General features: G+C 31.4%; 4 protein-coding genes across 4 annotated transcripts; 1 reads left to right on the plus strand and 3 right to left on the minus strand.

Moving 5' to 3' along the window:
• Positions 1-1,403: 1,403 nt before the first annotated feature.
• LOC108560297 (C-type lectin 37Da-like) lies at positions 1,404-2,075 on the minus strand. The gene is made up of 3 exons (XM_017917780.1): positions 1,917-2,075; positions 1,754-1,862; positions 1,404-1,690 (listed from the first exon to the last, which is right to left on the minus strand). Exons 1-3 carry the CDS (start codon positions 2,049-2,051, stop codon positions 1,443-1,445), a joined length of 492 nt encoding a protein of 163 aa, XP_017773269.1. The 5' UTR covers positions 2,052-2,075; the 3' UTR covers positions 1,404-1,442.
• A 2,692-nt stretch (positions 2,076-4,767) lies between these two features.
• Positions 4,768-5,665, plus strand: LOC108560298 (C-type lectin 37Da-like). Its single transcript, XM_017917781.1, has 3 exons — positions 4,768-5,151; positions 5,209-5,317; positions 5,380-5,665. Exons 1-3 carry the CDS (start codon positions 5,011-5,013, stop codon positions 5,625-5,627), a joined length of 498 nt encoding a protein of 165 aa, XP_017773270.1. The 5' UTR covers positions 4,768-5,010; the 3' UTR covers positions 5,628-5,665.
• Positions 5,666-8,004: 2,339 nt separating this feature from the next.
• On the minus strand, positions 8,005-8,433 carry LOC108560291. Its single transcript, XM_017917773.1, has one exon. It carries the CDS (start codon positions 8,431-8,433, stop codon positions 8,005-8,007), a length of 429 nt encoding a protein of 142 aa, XP_017773262.1.
• A 4,201-nt stretch (positions 8,434-12,634) lies between these two features.
• LOC108560292 lies at positions 12,635-13,516 on the minus strand. The gene has a single exon (XM_017917774.1). It carries the CDS (start codon positions 13,514-13,516, stop codon positions 12,635-12,637), a length of 882 nt encoding a protein of 293 aa, XP_017773263.1.
• Positions 13,517-13,651: the final 135 nt, after the last annotated feature.

A 13,651-nucleotide genomic window follows, 5' to 3' on the forward strand; every position in this document is an offset into this window, starting at 1 on the left:
TATAAGATATTTAAGTTTTCCTTTGACTGTTATACATATTCTGTTTCGACTTTTTTTTTACATATATATAGAACTTTATTATAATTTCAAATCAAATCATTTTAGAATGTATGTTTCTTATTGTTTATATGTTGAATGGAAATAATCTGTTGCTGTTGTAGTCATCAGCCAGTAAACTAGTTTAATGCAAATATTGTATAAGCAATGTTATTATGTACATATTAGGATGTAAATTAATTGTGTAGGAAATATTTGTTACTTCAGCTATACACCGTGAACAATAAAAAAATACTATCTTGTTATTTACGGGTTTATTCTGGGTGAAATACTTACGTAAACGTCGCGTGCGGAAAAACGACGATTTCCTGCTCGAAACCATTCGATCGCTTTAATGGTATTTACCTCTTTTTGTGTGTGTATATAAATAAAACTGCGAATCGCTTCATTTGGTAACAATGAAAAGAGAGTAGGTTGTAGAACATGTTATTTATTTCACATTAAAGATAATTAATGGTACAGATTTCTAAATTAAATTGTTTTACTCGGCATTTGATGTAGTTAAATTCAAATGAATGGCAATATCTACAAAATAGTTTTAGCTTGCTTTTGTTGAATCCAAAGGTATGGTGATATCATAGGATTCGTCCTTCTTAAATTGATAAAGATCATCTGTAGGTACAAGTTGAACTACGCACAATAATTGCATAAGTTAGAAGTTAATAATATAATTGTTGCTTAAACCAAGGGTTGCCAATGAATTCAACTTCAAATTTATCTTTATTTCCTTAGTATAGTTATTACAAGTATAGTAAGGAGACTGATTTGGTCTCCAAACTTCTTTGACCTTTTGGGTTTTAAATTTTTATTGACTCTCTTGACATTTTTATCGACCCTATGCCATTATTATATGACAAGCATAAAGCTTAAAAGAACTATCCAAGCTTGAATAATCATAACTCCTATCGACTGCTTTAGCGACCCCTGACTTAGTAGATATGCTACTTGGGGATAGTCATATCGGAGATGTTTTGTTATGGATTGTTACTGTGATGGATTTCTCCGTTAATCATCACGTATAAGTTGCATTTTGTAGATGTTAATGATGATGAAATGGTGTGTGCAGATTTTATGTAGATGTTATATAAGCTGATGTTACTGAAGACTCGTTGCAAAGGTGAAGAAAGTTATTATTGTAAATGGAGATGATAGTAATGATATAGGAAAACATAAAGGAATAATGATCTAAAAGCGACGTATCAATATATGAATAAAAAATGAGAATAGAGATTGCTGATGAATTTCTTAATGGTGTTAACACTTCTCAATCTTATTCTTCTGGCCCGTATTCCCAGATGTCTAAAATTACGAATCGCTTCACTAGGAAATAATTATAAGAACGTAAGTAATGTAATATGTGATTTATTTCATATCAAATCCGTTAATTAACATTGACTTGGTACAGATTCGCAGATGAAGTAGTTTTCGGTCCAGCATTTGTTATCGTTAAATCCGATAGTATCACCTTCGTTCCTGAAAGCCATGCAATGCTCGGAGTTAGCAGCGTTGTTAGGTTCTTTAGGTAACCACTTGTCAACATTCATTGGCAATCCGGTGGACATCCAGAGGAAAGAACCTTCCACAGATAAATCTGTAGCAGAAGTCCACACTTCAGCACCATGAGTGAAGCTAACTGCAACACGGATAAACAACAATTTATAACATTTACTTTTTTTAGCAAATTTAACCAAATCACCTGATTTCTTGATGAGCTCAACCAATTTCTCGAATTCCTCGTTGGAGTCGACGGTCACCAAACGCATGTTGATTTTTTGGCAGAACATGAAGGACCTGTAGAAGTCAGCCTAAACCCAAATTATTTAAATTTAAGAAAGTAAAACAAATTAATTATAACTTACCTTAGCGAGGGTTTCGATATAATAAGTCTTGTTGTTGAATCGATGAAGAGATGTTTGAATATCAGATGTTGGTGGATAGCAGTAGATTGAACCGATGCAAGCGGCCAAAACGATGAGAACCAAGTTGCAGTTCATTTTGAGCTGTTTTCTTTTAATATATAAATTAACTTTTTTTGGGTTTATATACTCCTTTGGTGGTATCATATCATTTGAAGGACCTCAGAAATATTGATTTAGATTGCAGTATCTTAAGTGATTGTCCGAGTAATTGCATTTAATTGTTGTTATGGGCTTTATCGTTCACTATTAATACACTTTATTGCTTAGTCGTTGCTTTGATTTCATTTTAATCAATATTTGAAACATATGTTTCGTATTTATATTTATTTTATTTATTCGAAATTATACTGGTAAGAGTATATGATTCTATTTTTGATGAAATAATAAGTATATAAGTGTCTATTGACCAAAGACTTTCTGCCTATATTAAATAATAGTAATTTATATTGACAAAAATCACCGAACATATTGTGTTAAAACAATTTGAGAAAAAAAATTGATTCGTATAAAATTATTTGTGTCATATTTGAATATTGAAGAAAACAAAGTGCATTTTAGACTTTGATACTGAACTATTACTGAAAAGTCGAAAATGCCACTAAAGCAAAAATTAATCAATATTCTTCTTGCAAAGAAAATGCTGTAGCTAAAAGAACTCCCTAAGTTTAGGTGACTTCAGCTTTAAATATCTGTTGGTAATAATAATTAAATTAAGACATTTCTATGCTCTAATTAACTCATATTCAAAATATTAAAAACCACCATTTACTAGCGTTTTTTTTAAGTTTAGCTACATTAAATGATTTTTTTGTAAAAATGTGTCGAAGTAATATCGTTATTTATAGATTGAATTATTTAAAAAAGTATAAAATAATTTGTAACAATCACATCAGCTAACAATATATATAACTCACAATGTAATAAAATATTTGAAAATATAAACAGGAAATGATTCACCAAATAAATTATCACTGAATTGATTGAAACAAATATAATTTAAATATAAATCTATTTGACAATCGTTTAATAAATTATAACAAGGGAAATATTATTCAATTTAATGTATACCGCAACTTTTAATAAACACACATAATTAGGGCATTACCGGTAATCGGTTAATCGGTTTTAATTACCGAAATTATTTTTATAAGAATTACCGGTAATTTCGATATTTTTTTACTCGTAAATTGCAAATGATGTTTTACATTAAGATATTTCAGCTATTATAACCAAAATCCGATAAAGAGAATATTATTTCGACGATTCCCAAAAAATAAAATTGTTGTTGGCTTCATGAATGAAAATAATTATTATATTAAACTAAATAACTACACTATAGTTTCATAAAATCGGGTATGCTTCTAAATATTCCAATGTTATTTACATATTTGAAATATATAATATAATTCCTGTAGAAACAAGATTACGAGTACAAAAATAAGCAGATAGTTCGATATAGGTGCTTATAAAATGATTTGCAGATTTATATAATTGATAATCTTATCATTTGGGACTCCCATGGTGTGTTTGCTTTTAAATAGAAAATGTGTTTGTGATAAATTTTATAAATATTCCAGATATATTATAAATTTTTTGGTTTCTAGAATACATATATACAGATTTGCATACCTTGCTTAATTTTAGCTCTCATAACGAACCTTTGATATAACTATGAATCCGGAATTTTTGTGTAGAAAATTACACGTTTATTGTATGAAAAATATTGAAAATATTTTAAGAGAAGTATTGTTCATCGCTAGGTATACATTTTTCACAACTGTCTGACAAACATTGCCTTCCGTCCATAGTGATTTGACCTTACAGTTGATGTCGATGGAGTTACCCATGATCTTTTACGCTCAGGATTCTCAAAATATATCTATTTTTCATCGATGGAGAAATAACTTTATTTTGTACCTGGCGAATTGCATTTCGCAAGTGGTTTTTAGGTTTTTCTGCTGTCTTTGATTCAGATCATGTTGAACCCAATTTTCCATCTTCTAGATCTTTCTCATGGATTTCAAACGTATGGAAGCGGCGTTTATTTTTTTTTAGTGAAAATGATTCTGATTTAGCAAGAAGAGTTATTCTTAGACAATAACTCCGTTTTGTTAAATGAAAGAGAAAAAGAAGCAAAAACAATTAAGTTTACAGTCTTATTTTTTAATATGATTTACAAATATATTATCTGTGCTAGAGAATATATCTTCATTCTAGTCATAGCATTTTTTTTCTTTGAAAAGAACACTGTACTAAACAGTACGTTATTATTTGTATAGTAAAACCATGTTTAGCACTTAAAAACCGTTTACTTCATGTCATTTTAGAAGTAGATTGATAATTAAAAATAGATTTTATAAAATATCATATGTTTCTATTTCTATATAATATTTAAAAATTTAGACAATGAATAATCAAAGTACATTGTAGTCAGACGAATAATAAATGGAATACAAATAAAAGTAGATCAGCAAATATGAACTCTAAACCGTTCAAGTATTACATAAATCCTTTAATCTTCAACTCCATTTTTCATTAACACGATTCATTGAGGTATCGTAAATCATTTTCTTGATTTTTAAATCCTGGCTACTATCTAGAATTGATGGACACTTTTAATATCCTTGAAATTAAGTGATTTGATCGAAATATTCAGTTGGAAACAATATTATGCAAATTTAATTAATTTTCTGTTGCTTATCAGTTTTGTATAATGAATCAAACTCAGATATTATTGATAGTTTAATAGTAAAAATATGACAATAATAATAAAAATACGACGTATTTGATTGTTTGAATAAGTGATTTGCACTAGAAAATCATTGAACTTGTACTCATCTGACAATAAATAAAATCAGGTAGCGTAGCGTAATCAGGAATCTGTAATCTGATAATGGTAAATCTCTAATCTACAGTTCCGACACTCAAAGGGATTTTGTTCGTTTATCTTAATACCGAGTTACGCGATTATACAGGAAATATTCAGTATATAAAGAACGATTTTACAATTTCGAATCTATACTAAAAAGTAAAGATGAACTGCAAACTTGCCCTCTTCGTGCTCGTCGCTTGCGTCGCTTCGACTCTTGCGGTCAGGCCACAAGACAATCCAAGGATTGCCCCATTCTTGCACGAGATTGATGGTAACAAGTACTATTTCGAACCTCATGCTAAGGTAAAACATCAAACATATTAAGCACTATTTTATAATTAATATAATTATTAATTACAGGCTGGATTCTTCAATGCTTTCATGTTCTGTCGCAAACACAACATGGAACTTATCACCATCGAAACCAACAAGATTTTCGAAACTGTGCTAGAAATCGCCGAGAAAAGCAGTATGTTACTTATTTTTATTATTTAATTATTATGATGTTTATTAATTCATTTTATCTTTTAGTGGAATTCGGCAAGGGAAAATCCATCTGGACTTCCGGAACCGATAAAGCTGAGAGCAAGAACTGGATGTTTTTGTCTAACGGCAATCCCGTCACCATCAACAGGTGGCTCCCAAGGCAACCCGACAACCTTGGTTTGAATGAGCACTGCATTGCCATCAGGAACGAAGGTGGAGCTTTTGGATTCAACGATGCCAAATGCTGGAACGAATTCAACTTCATGTGCAAGGTCGTTGATCAATGCAACTAAATCTTTACATATGTAAATAATATGAATATAGCAATATTAGTTTAGCAAATTATATAACTTTTTTTTATATTTTTTTCACATCCTTGATTCAAAAAATATTAAAAAAAAAATAAGAGTGATATAAATCTTCATGTCGTTAGGCTAAGTAATGCAGTCTTCAATAGCATATCTCTTTTTGTCGCATGACGGTTACTGAACTGGTTTCCACACTTAGGCATTATTAGTTCGAGACTCGAGAAATTTAAAAATTGAAAATGGTCCTAAAAATATATCTAATATATGTACTTTACCAATTTTGAAAGTGGTAATGATAACAATGAAACATTTTCATAGCGAAATGCAAAATATTCAATCTCCTACAAAACGTGATCAACCTAAAGTATTAAAAATATAATTTAATATAATCAGGTTTTCCCAAATTATGTTCTGCAAACATCAGTACTCCGCGAAATATTAATGTTTGGATGCAGAGGTACAAAATATTGCTAACCTTTTTGGCAATAAGTGGATATTTTTGGCCATAAGATAAAAACAAAAGATAACAAAATAAAAACAAAACAAAATAAGCGCAAACGATTTCCCATCGGAAACCTTCCAACAAACAAACTCAAATTTAAATAACAATTATTGTGATAACAAAACAACCCAAATAAAAATTAATTCTGACGACACCAAATAATAACTTAAAAAGATATTCATTCATGGTAGGTCGAGGGTGTTGTGTCTCTTTAGTCTGTGGGGGGTGTCATTGTTGTCTAGCAGGGATAACGGGAGACTGGGATGGTTTTCCAGTCTGTTCGGGTAACGGGCACTGGATCTCGATGTTGGAATTGCTAGCTGTTCCCCAAAGCTGGATGCCGTACGTCCACACAGTCTTGTAAATCATTAATTTGTTGTAATTTTACTTTGTATTTAAGTTGACAGTTTATTTAACAAAACTTTTCTTTATTTGATGAGTTTTTCAGCACTGATTTATAAATTAAAACTTTGTTGTTGAGTGATAATGGTGATCTTCTGCCAGTACAACTTCGCGAACTTGATTCCCAGTTGCTTCCGTTTTGCTGAGATCTGTTTCTTCCACATGAGTCGGAGATCCAGGAACATACCCAATATTTGGCATCGTCGGCTTGCGGGATGATTTTGCTGTTCAATGTGACCGGGGGCGTATATAATGTTATATAGTTTTTTATAACTGTCTACATAACTTATTACCAATAATGTCGATGAATTAAAGATGTTTTATATAATACCGCGAAAGATGACAAAGATAGAACGACTGACTCTTACTATATATATACCATGGTATTGTAGAGTCTGATCCATTAGATCAGTGTTTCTAAATCACTGTGCCGCCACATTTTAGAAATGTATATAGTAAAAATTATAATGCACAGTGTATTAATAGGTAAGTAAAACTTGTCTTTTTCTTTCTGTGCCGTGAAATTTTAAATCGTTAAAAGTGCCGCGACAAAAAAATGTTGAGAATCACTTCATTAGATACAAGATTTTTTATGGCGTACGAAAAATAATATGAATAGAGATGTGAAGTATAAAATATGATGGCTAGGGCTTAATGCGACCGAGGTATTGTTCTGTAGCAACGTTGCTATATTTGGCATAATTAGATTAAGTTGTAGATGAAGTTGCATATATTGTGTAAATAGAGTTGCATACATATCGCTTTAAATCATGTTATTAATCAATAAAATTACAATAAAAATAAATATTATTGTTTATGTACTTTTACATATTTATTGATAATTGAAATTATAAACGTCTCCAATTTTTAAAATTTGGTGGATGTGCCGGGTGTTACTTGACCATTTACTATTTACTCATTTTAATATAGAATGCTATTTAAAGTAGATTTTTCGATCTCGGTTGTTAGCTATTTGTAACATATTATAAACAATAAAATTATAATTATTAATATTTTTTTTAAATTGAAATAAAATTAGAATTTCTCATGCTTTTGAAAAGTATTATATTATTTGGTTGGAATCTATTCATATTTATACGTTTTTTTTCTTTGTTTATGTACGAATTTTTCAAAAATATATGTAAAAGCTTTTTATATTTTTATTGACTTTTTTTTTGTTTTTTTTTTGTTGTAGAGGAGTGGAAACCTTACATAGGGACCACGGGTGGAGTCGTGGTACTGTGGGATTCTTACCGCACTAAAACCTCTCCCCTTCTTCGCCAGCATGCAGGACCTATATCACTATAATACTCTGCGATGCTGATTATCTTTGCCTCTCTGGCACTTCCCCTACATCATCCTCTTGCGCCGAGGCAAGACTCCTTTCTTCGACTTGTGCCGTTTCTCTTGCCATTTTTGCAGCAGTCTGGCTCTAGCATTCGTTTTGGTCGAGCCCCTCTACCTCTCACCTCTCTCCAAAACAAGGAGCGTTATTGGTGACACACCAGCTATCACCTGCACTGCGTCTCGGGAAATTGTCCTATACGCGCTGCATATCCTAATAGCTCCTCTCCGTTGGACCGTTTCTAGCGCTTTCCTATAGCTTAGAACTGTCATTGCTTGTTCCCATATAAGAGCAGCGTACAGCATAATAGATTGTGACACTACTCCTAGCAATCTTCTTTTGCTAGACTTTGGTCCACCCTTATTGTGCATCAACCTGCTTACCGCTGTAGTTGTTTTTGCTCCTCGGATGGCTACTGCCGTGATATGCTCGGCATAGGTCAGGCTACTGTCAATGGAGACCCCCAGGTATTTAATGGCTTTCTTTGGTGTTATTTGTGTGCCTGATATGGTAAATTTTATAGGTCTTGAAACGTATGACATTATTATCCATCACTAATATTATTTTCAATTAAATTATTATGAGATTGTTTCCTAGTAACAAAGATAATCGTGAGAAAAATATTATTATAACCAATTTTTCATTTTCCTATGATTTTATACAAATGCCTTTATCAACATTCCGCAAGATGAAGGCTAGGGCCCTTCGTATCTTCTAATAACGACCCCTTTTATACGGTGACCCTTTTCTCTTTCTATATCCCTTATTATCCAAATATCATTCCCAAATTAAAGTGCCCACATGTACCTTATTTGAATTCCTATTGTACTTATAAGATTCATTTTTTGCAATCTGTTTCATTTCATTTTATTATAAAATTATTGTATATAATTGTTGTTTTGTACATCATATTTTTTTTTAATTAACCAGTTTTATTGAATTTTAGAATTCTTTATTTTTGTTTATATATTTATTTTTGTATAATAATAAATAATATCATCTATTGAAACAAATTACCATAATACAACTCAGCAAAATAACACAATAAGAAAATTGTTATATAGTTTATTTATATAGTTCTGGTTAATAAATTTTATATTATTATTATTAAAAAAGCATTTATTTTTGTTATAAATTTAAAAATTATTCGTATCGCTTTTTCATATATATCAAATGTCGTGAGAAAAAGAGGAACGACACATAAATTTAATTTTATTTTTATTAGATCTAAATGTTAATGTGTTGATATAAAAACAATGCGATCAATCGAGCGAACACCGACGAAGATTCCTTTATATAATAAATCGATCTTGCGCTGCTGCTTTTGTTTCGGTCCGGGTTCAATGTCTAGTAAATTTTATTAACCTTGATATTTGAGATTGTACGTGTGTGTCTACCGACGATATATATTTTTTTTTATTAGCGTTTGTTGCGGTTCTTGTTTGTTGTTGTTCTCGCTGCTTGTTTTGGACACGCCCTGGTGAATTATATAGGAACAGCTTTTTTGCGCTACCTTTAAAGACAACAAAGAATTTTAAACGAGTTCCTCGTCTGTAAAAAGAATCCTACACGATTTAATGAATAATGGGATTTCCTTGTTACAGATATGAAGATCTAAATGGACAACATAAATAATTGATTATTTTTATAAAAATATGCAGTAATAAACAAATTGAATTTACTTGGTGCATTTTAAATACAAAATTATATAATAGGAAACTGTTTATGTAATACAAGCAAAGTATTTATTGAAATATTTCATGTTAAAAATGGATACTAAAAATTATAATAAAAATATGTATTTAATTAATTAAGAAATAAAGAAAAAAAAATCAAGAAAGATCTCATTTAACCTATTCAGTTAGTATAGTTACAATATGTTGCTTAACTTTTAAATATAGTAATACCTCGCATAGTGCGGGTAATTGTTTATTTTTACAAATATCCTTTTTTTTTTATTTTAAAACCAGACTATATTGAATCCGGATTGATCGAAGCCGTACTATGTGAGGTATTGTTGTAATGCAAAAAAATATGTTTTTTTTTTCATAAGAATTGCTACATTCTGGTTGGTAAATTTTAATACATTAACAATTTTTTCAAAGTATTAAACACAATTTAATCTATACCTTAAAGAGGAAACATAATGTATATCGAGAGGAATAACAGCATTCATATGAAAATAATTTTATTAAATCGAAAAATTGTTGGAAAACTTTTTTTTTCTATTCAAATAATTTAGTATAATTTAATAAGTGAGTAATATTTTTCGATCATTTATTTGTTTAAATAGAAAATTGCCAAAATATAAATGGTACTTTTTTATATTTTGAAAGGTTACAATTATTTTTATATCTAAACTAAACTTTATATCTGTACAAATTAACAGGTTTAACCTTTACATGGTAGCAAAAAAAAACGAATGTCAGTATCAGGAATTAATCGACGTAAGTTAACTAATTTAGATTGCATTGATACTTTCATCATTAATAAAAATACATTTAAAAAAAATTACATTGCGATTTACGTTTGTATTTGATTGAAAAATTGCCTTCTTATATATTTTTGTTATTCTTGTTACAAAACTGTTACAAAATAGTGCGTAATATTTCATTGCAGCCGAAGAATTGGTGGCAGTGACCAGACGAAAATACAAATGTTTCGTTCGGCTTTCTACTGGCCTAGCACGTCCTTCACCTTGCCCATAACGCTATTATTATTCTGTTACGGTAAAACTTCTATCGCATCGTCATCTTCCAATGGCATCGGGTTATGCAACAGCATTACGGTTCTTGTCCTTTTGTTTCGCTTTATGCAATGATGATGAATGATTAAAGAACATTTGTAATGGAATAAATAAAACCGACGAAGCGCATTTCATAAATCGTTACGATTTTCTTTATGTTCAACAATAAATATTTTTGAATTTGTTATGTATCTTGTTAAAAATATTTAAATTATTTGCATAAACCACTTTTTTAGTGTTTGCATAATTTAGAATTGAAATCATAATCTTGTTTTTATTGTAATTATTTTTGTGAAGTATATACTTCTGAATTTATTACTGATTTGTAATGCAATAAATAAAACCAATAAAGTGCATTTAATAAATCGTGACAATACAATTAAAAATGTAGGAATTCGTTACTTTTTTTTTGTTACAAATATTATTCATGTTTAAAATATTCATATACCTGACTTTTTTACTATTAGAATATTTTGGAAATGAGATCATGAATCTTCTCAATTCTTTCTATATTTTTGTTATATAGTAAATATATATGGAATATACATCATTAAAATATGTTAATTTTATTTATTTGTTACTATTTTATTATTTTTCGTTGTCAAGAATTGAATAACAAAGTTTTTGAATTATTTTTCAAAGTTCTTTTTTTAGGCAAAGAAGAAGATACCTTGGATAGGGATAATGATTGTAATCAAATACTATAGGATTCTTGCCCATTAAAAAATACTACTTACTACTTCCTTAGTGGATAGCACTCTTGTCACATATCTTGTGATGGTCAAGGACCTTTAGACGGTCCAACATGGCAGCAACGAAAGTACAGTCTCTTCCGCTTCATCGAGACACATAGGGACATAATGATACAAATTCTGGAACAATAAATTTGTGTTTTTTCCTTAGTTTTATTTCCGTTCTTTAAGATTTGCCTCTAATAAGCGATTAAACGGTGTCCCAATTAAGCGGAATCGACTATATTTGGTTCTAGCAATCACCCGATATCTGTCTCCACCTCGTGCTTCATCCTCGCCCATTTGCAGCATATGAATAAAGTATGCTTCGGGTTGTCCTCTTCTTTGCAGTACCAGCACTTTCCAACCTTGATGAAGTGTAGGTACTTATCGAAGCACCCATGCTCAGAAATCGCTTGTCTTAGGTGCAGGTTTCACCATACCTTCTAGGATATACAAGGTCCTATTTCTGGGATTAGGAGTTCCATTTTTCCATCCACTTTCATGACAATTGCAAATATAATTGAACATACTAGAATAAATGTTCAAGATTTTTTGTTTGTTAATATCTTTAAAAAAGAAACTATTGTATGGAAAGAAAAACTTATGTCGATAGCTTTTTGGTCAAAAGAATATGTAAATAAATCTTTGTAAAATATTAATGGAAATGTTTTAAAAATTATGAATTTAATGAGAATTCTATGTGAATAGTGAATTAAAGTTTGGAATAGATGTGAAAAATTAAATCTTGATAACAAAACTTACTAATTTAACAATGAGTTATTATCCTTGTCAATCACCAATCTGATCTAAATTACATATTGCATAAGATTTGATGTTTCAAAACGAAGAAAATAGAAAACTATGTTGTTTAGTGAAGCAAATCTGAACAGTAAGTAACTTTATTTCTCTGAAGCTAAAAATTTACTGAAGATTATTTAATTAGTATCTTATTATTTATCATTATATTAAAATTACTATGGAAATAAATGGATAATTAGATGTTAGTTAGTCATGGAATCTTTTTGGGAGAAATATAGGTATTGTTATTAAAAAATGATGAATCAACAATAAGATATCAAGATTTTTTAAAAAATAATTAGAGCAACAATTGATTGCTGTAATGATATTTAATTTAATACATGATAAAAAATGAAAAGTCTCATTATTTATTTATATTTTTATTGATTTTATTTTTGTATCGAATTGAAATAACAATTATTAAATTGTTATGTAAGTCTTAAAAATAATTTACATTGTGGATGTTTACCATTGTTGAGCGTAGGCGAGGTTGTGGGCGTAAGCTACTGGAGCAACGAAGTGCTGGTTGTAAGCTACTGGAGCGGCGAGAGCCAAGTTGTGGGTGTAGGTCAGAGCTGGAGCAGCGTAGCTGTAGGTGTTGACAAGTGGAGTGTTGAGGACTGGAGTGTATTCGACGTTGGTCTTGGATACTTCTTCGGTCTTGGGAGCTTCTGATTTATCGGTCTCATCCAACTCGATGTTCTTAGATTCGGTGACAGTTTCGATGTTTTCCTGGGAGTCTTCCTTCTCCTTGGATTCGTTTTCGGTTACGGTTTCCTTGGCCTCAGTGGTTACGGAGTCGGATTCGGGCTTGACAGCCTCCACGTTCAAACCATGTACGTACTGTACGTTCTGGGTGTAAGTTACTGGGAACGCTTGAGCTGCGGCGTAGGTGTTTACAACTGGAGAGGTGTAAGCGTAAGCTGGAGCAGAGACAGCAACTGGAGCGGTGTAAGCAACCGATTTGATAAGAGGAGCGGAGACGGCGACAACTGGTTTGCTGTGGATGTCGGTTCTGGTTTGGTAGCTGGAAGCAGTTACTACTGGAGCGGAGTAAGCGGCGACGACTGGGGCAGCAGCGATGGTCTTAACGATCGGAGCGGCGGCAGCAGCTACGACTGGGGTAGCTTCAGCAAATACAGCTTTTCCATGGAAGTCGGTTCTAGATTGGTAGCTGGAAGATGTGACCAATGGGGCAGAGTAAGTGGCAACCAATGGGGCGGTAGCGACGGTCTTCACAACGGGAGCGGTGTAAGCGCTCACCACCTGGGGCACGGTTTCGATGGCAATGTGTGGCTTAGCAAGAGCAGAGGCCAAAAGGGCAGACAACACCACCAGCTTGAACATGTTGAATGTTTAGTAGGTCTGTGTATACTATGTCCCTCGATCATCCACCCTGCACTTTTATACTGGTAGCCCGGGCGTGGTCCCAATACGACCTCGAAGGACGACCACACGGCATTTTAAGGCGACATTTAAAAT

This window comes from Nicrophorus vespilloides, unplaced genomic scaffold (assembly GCF_001412225.1).
Source record: "Nicrophorus vespilloides isolate i.1.1-1 unplaced genomic scaffold, Nicve_v1.0, whole genome shotgun sequence".
Classification (NCBI taxonomy): Eukaryota; Metazoa; Arthropoda; class Insecta; order Coleoptera; family Silphidae; genus Nicrophorus; species Nicrophorus vespilloides.

Excerpts from the sequence above, each read along its gene's own strand:
- LOC108560297 (XM_017917780.1), bottom strand. The coding sequence starts at position 2,051 with ATGAACTGCAACTTGGTTCTCATCGTTTTGGCCGCTTGCATCGGTTCA. Across the intron at positions 1,863-1,916 it reads ATATCGAAACCCTCGCTAAG|GCTGACTTCTACAGGTCCTT; the intron begins GTAAGTTATAAT and ends ATTTGGGTTTAG. Across the intron at positions 1,691-1,753 it reads TGAGCTCATCAAGAAATCAG|TTAGCTTCACTCATGGTGCT; the intron begins GTGATTTGGTTA and ends TCCGTGTTGCAG.
- LOC108560298 (XM_017917781.1), top strand. The coding sequence starts at position 5,011 with ATGAACTGCAAACTTGCCCTCTTCGTGCTCGTCGCTTGCGTCGCTTCG. Across the intron at positions 5,152-5,208 it reads ATTTCGAACCTCATGCTAAG|GCTGGATTCTTCAATGCTTT; the intron begins GTAAAACATCAA and ends TATTAATTACAG. Across the intron at positions 5,318-5,379 it reads AGAAATCGCCGAGAAAAGCA|TGGAATTCGGCAAGGGAAAA; the intron begins GTATGTTACTTA and ends TTTATCTTTTAG.
- LOC108560291 (XM_017917773.1), bottom strand. The coding sequence starts at position 8,433 with ATGTCATACGTTTCAAGACCTATAAAATTTACCATATCAGGCACACAA.
- LOC108560292 (XM_017917774.1), bottom strand. The coding sequence starts at position 13,516 with ATGTTCAAGCTGGTGGTGTTGTCTGCCCTTTTGGCCTCTGCTCTTGCT.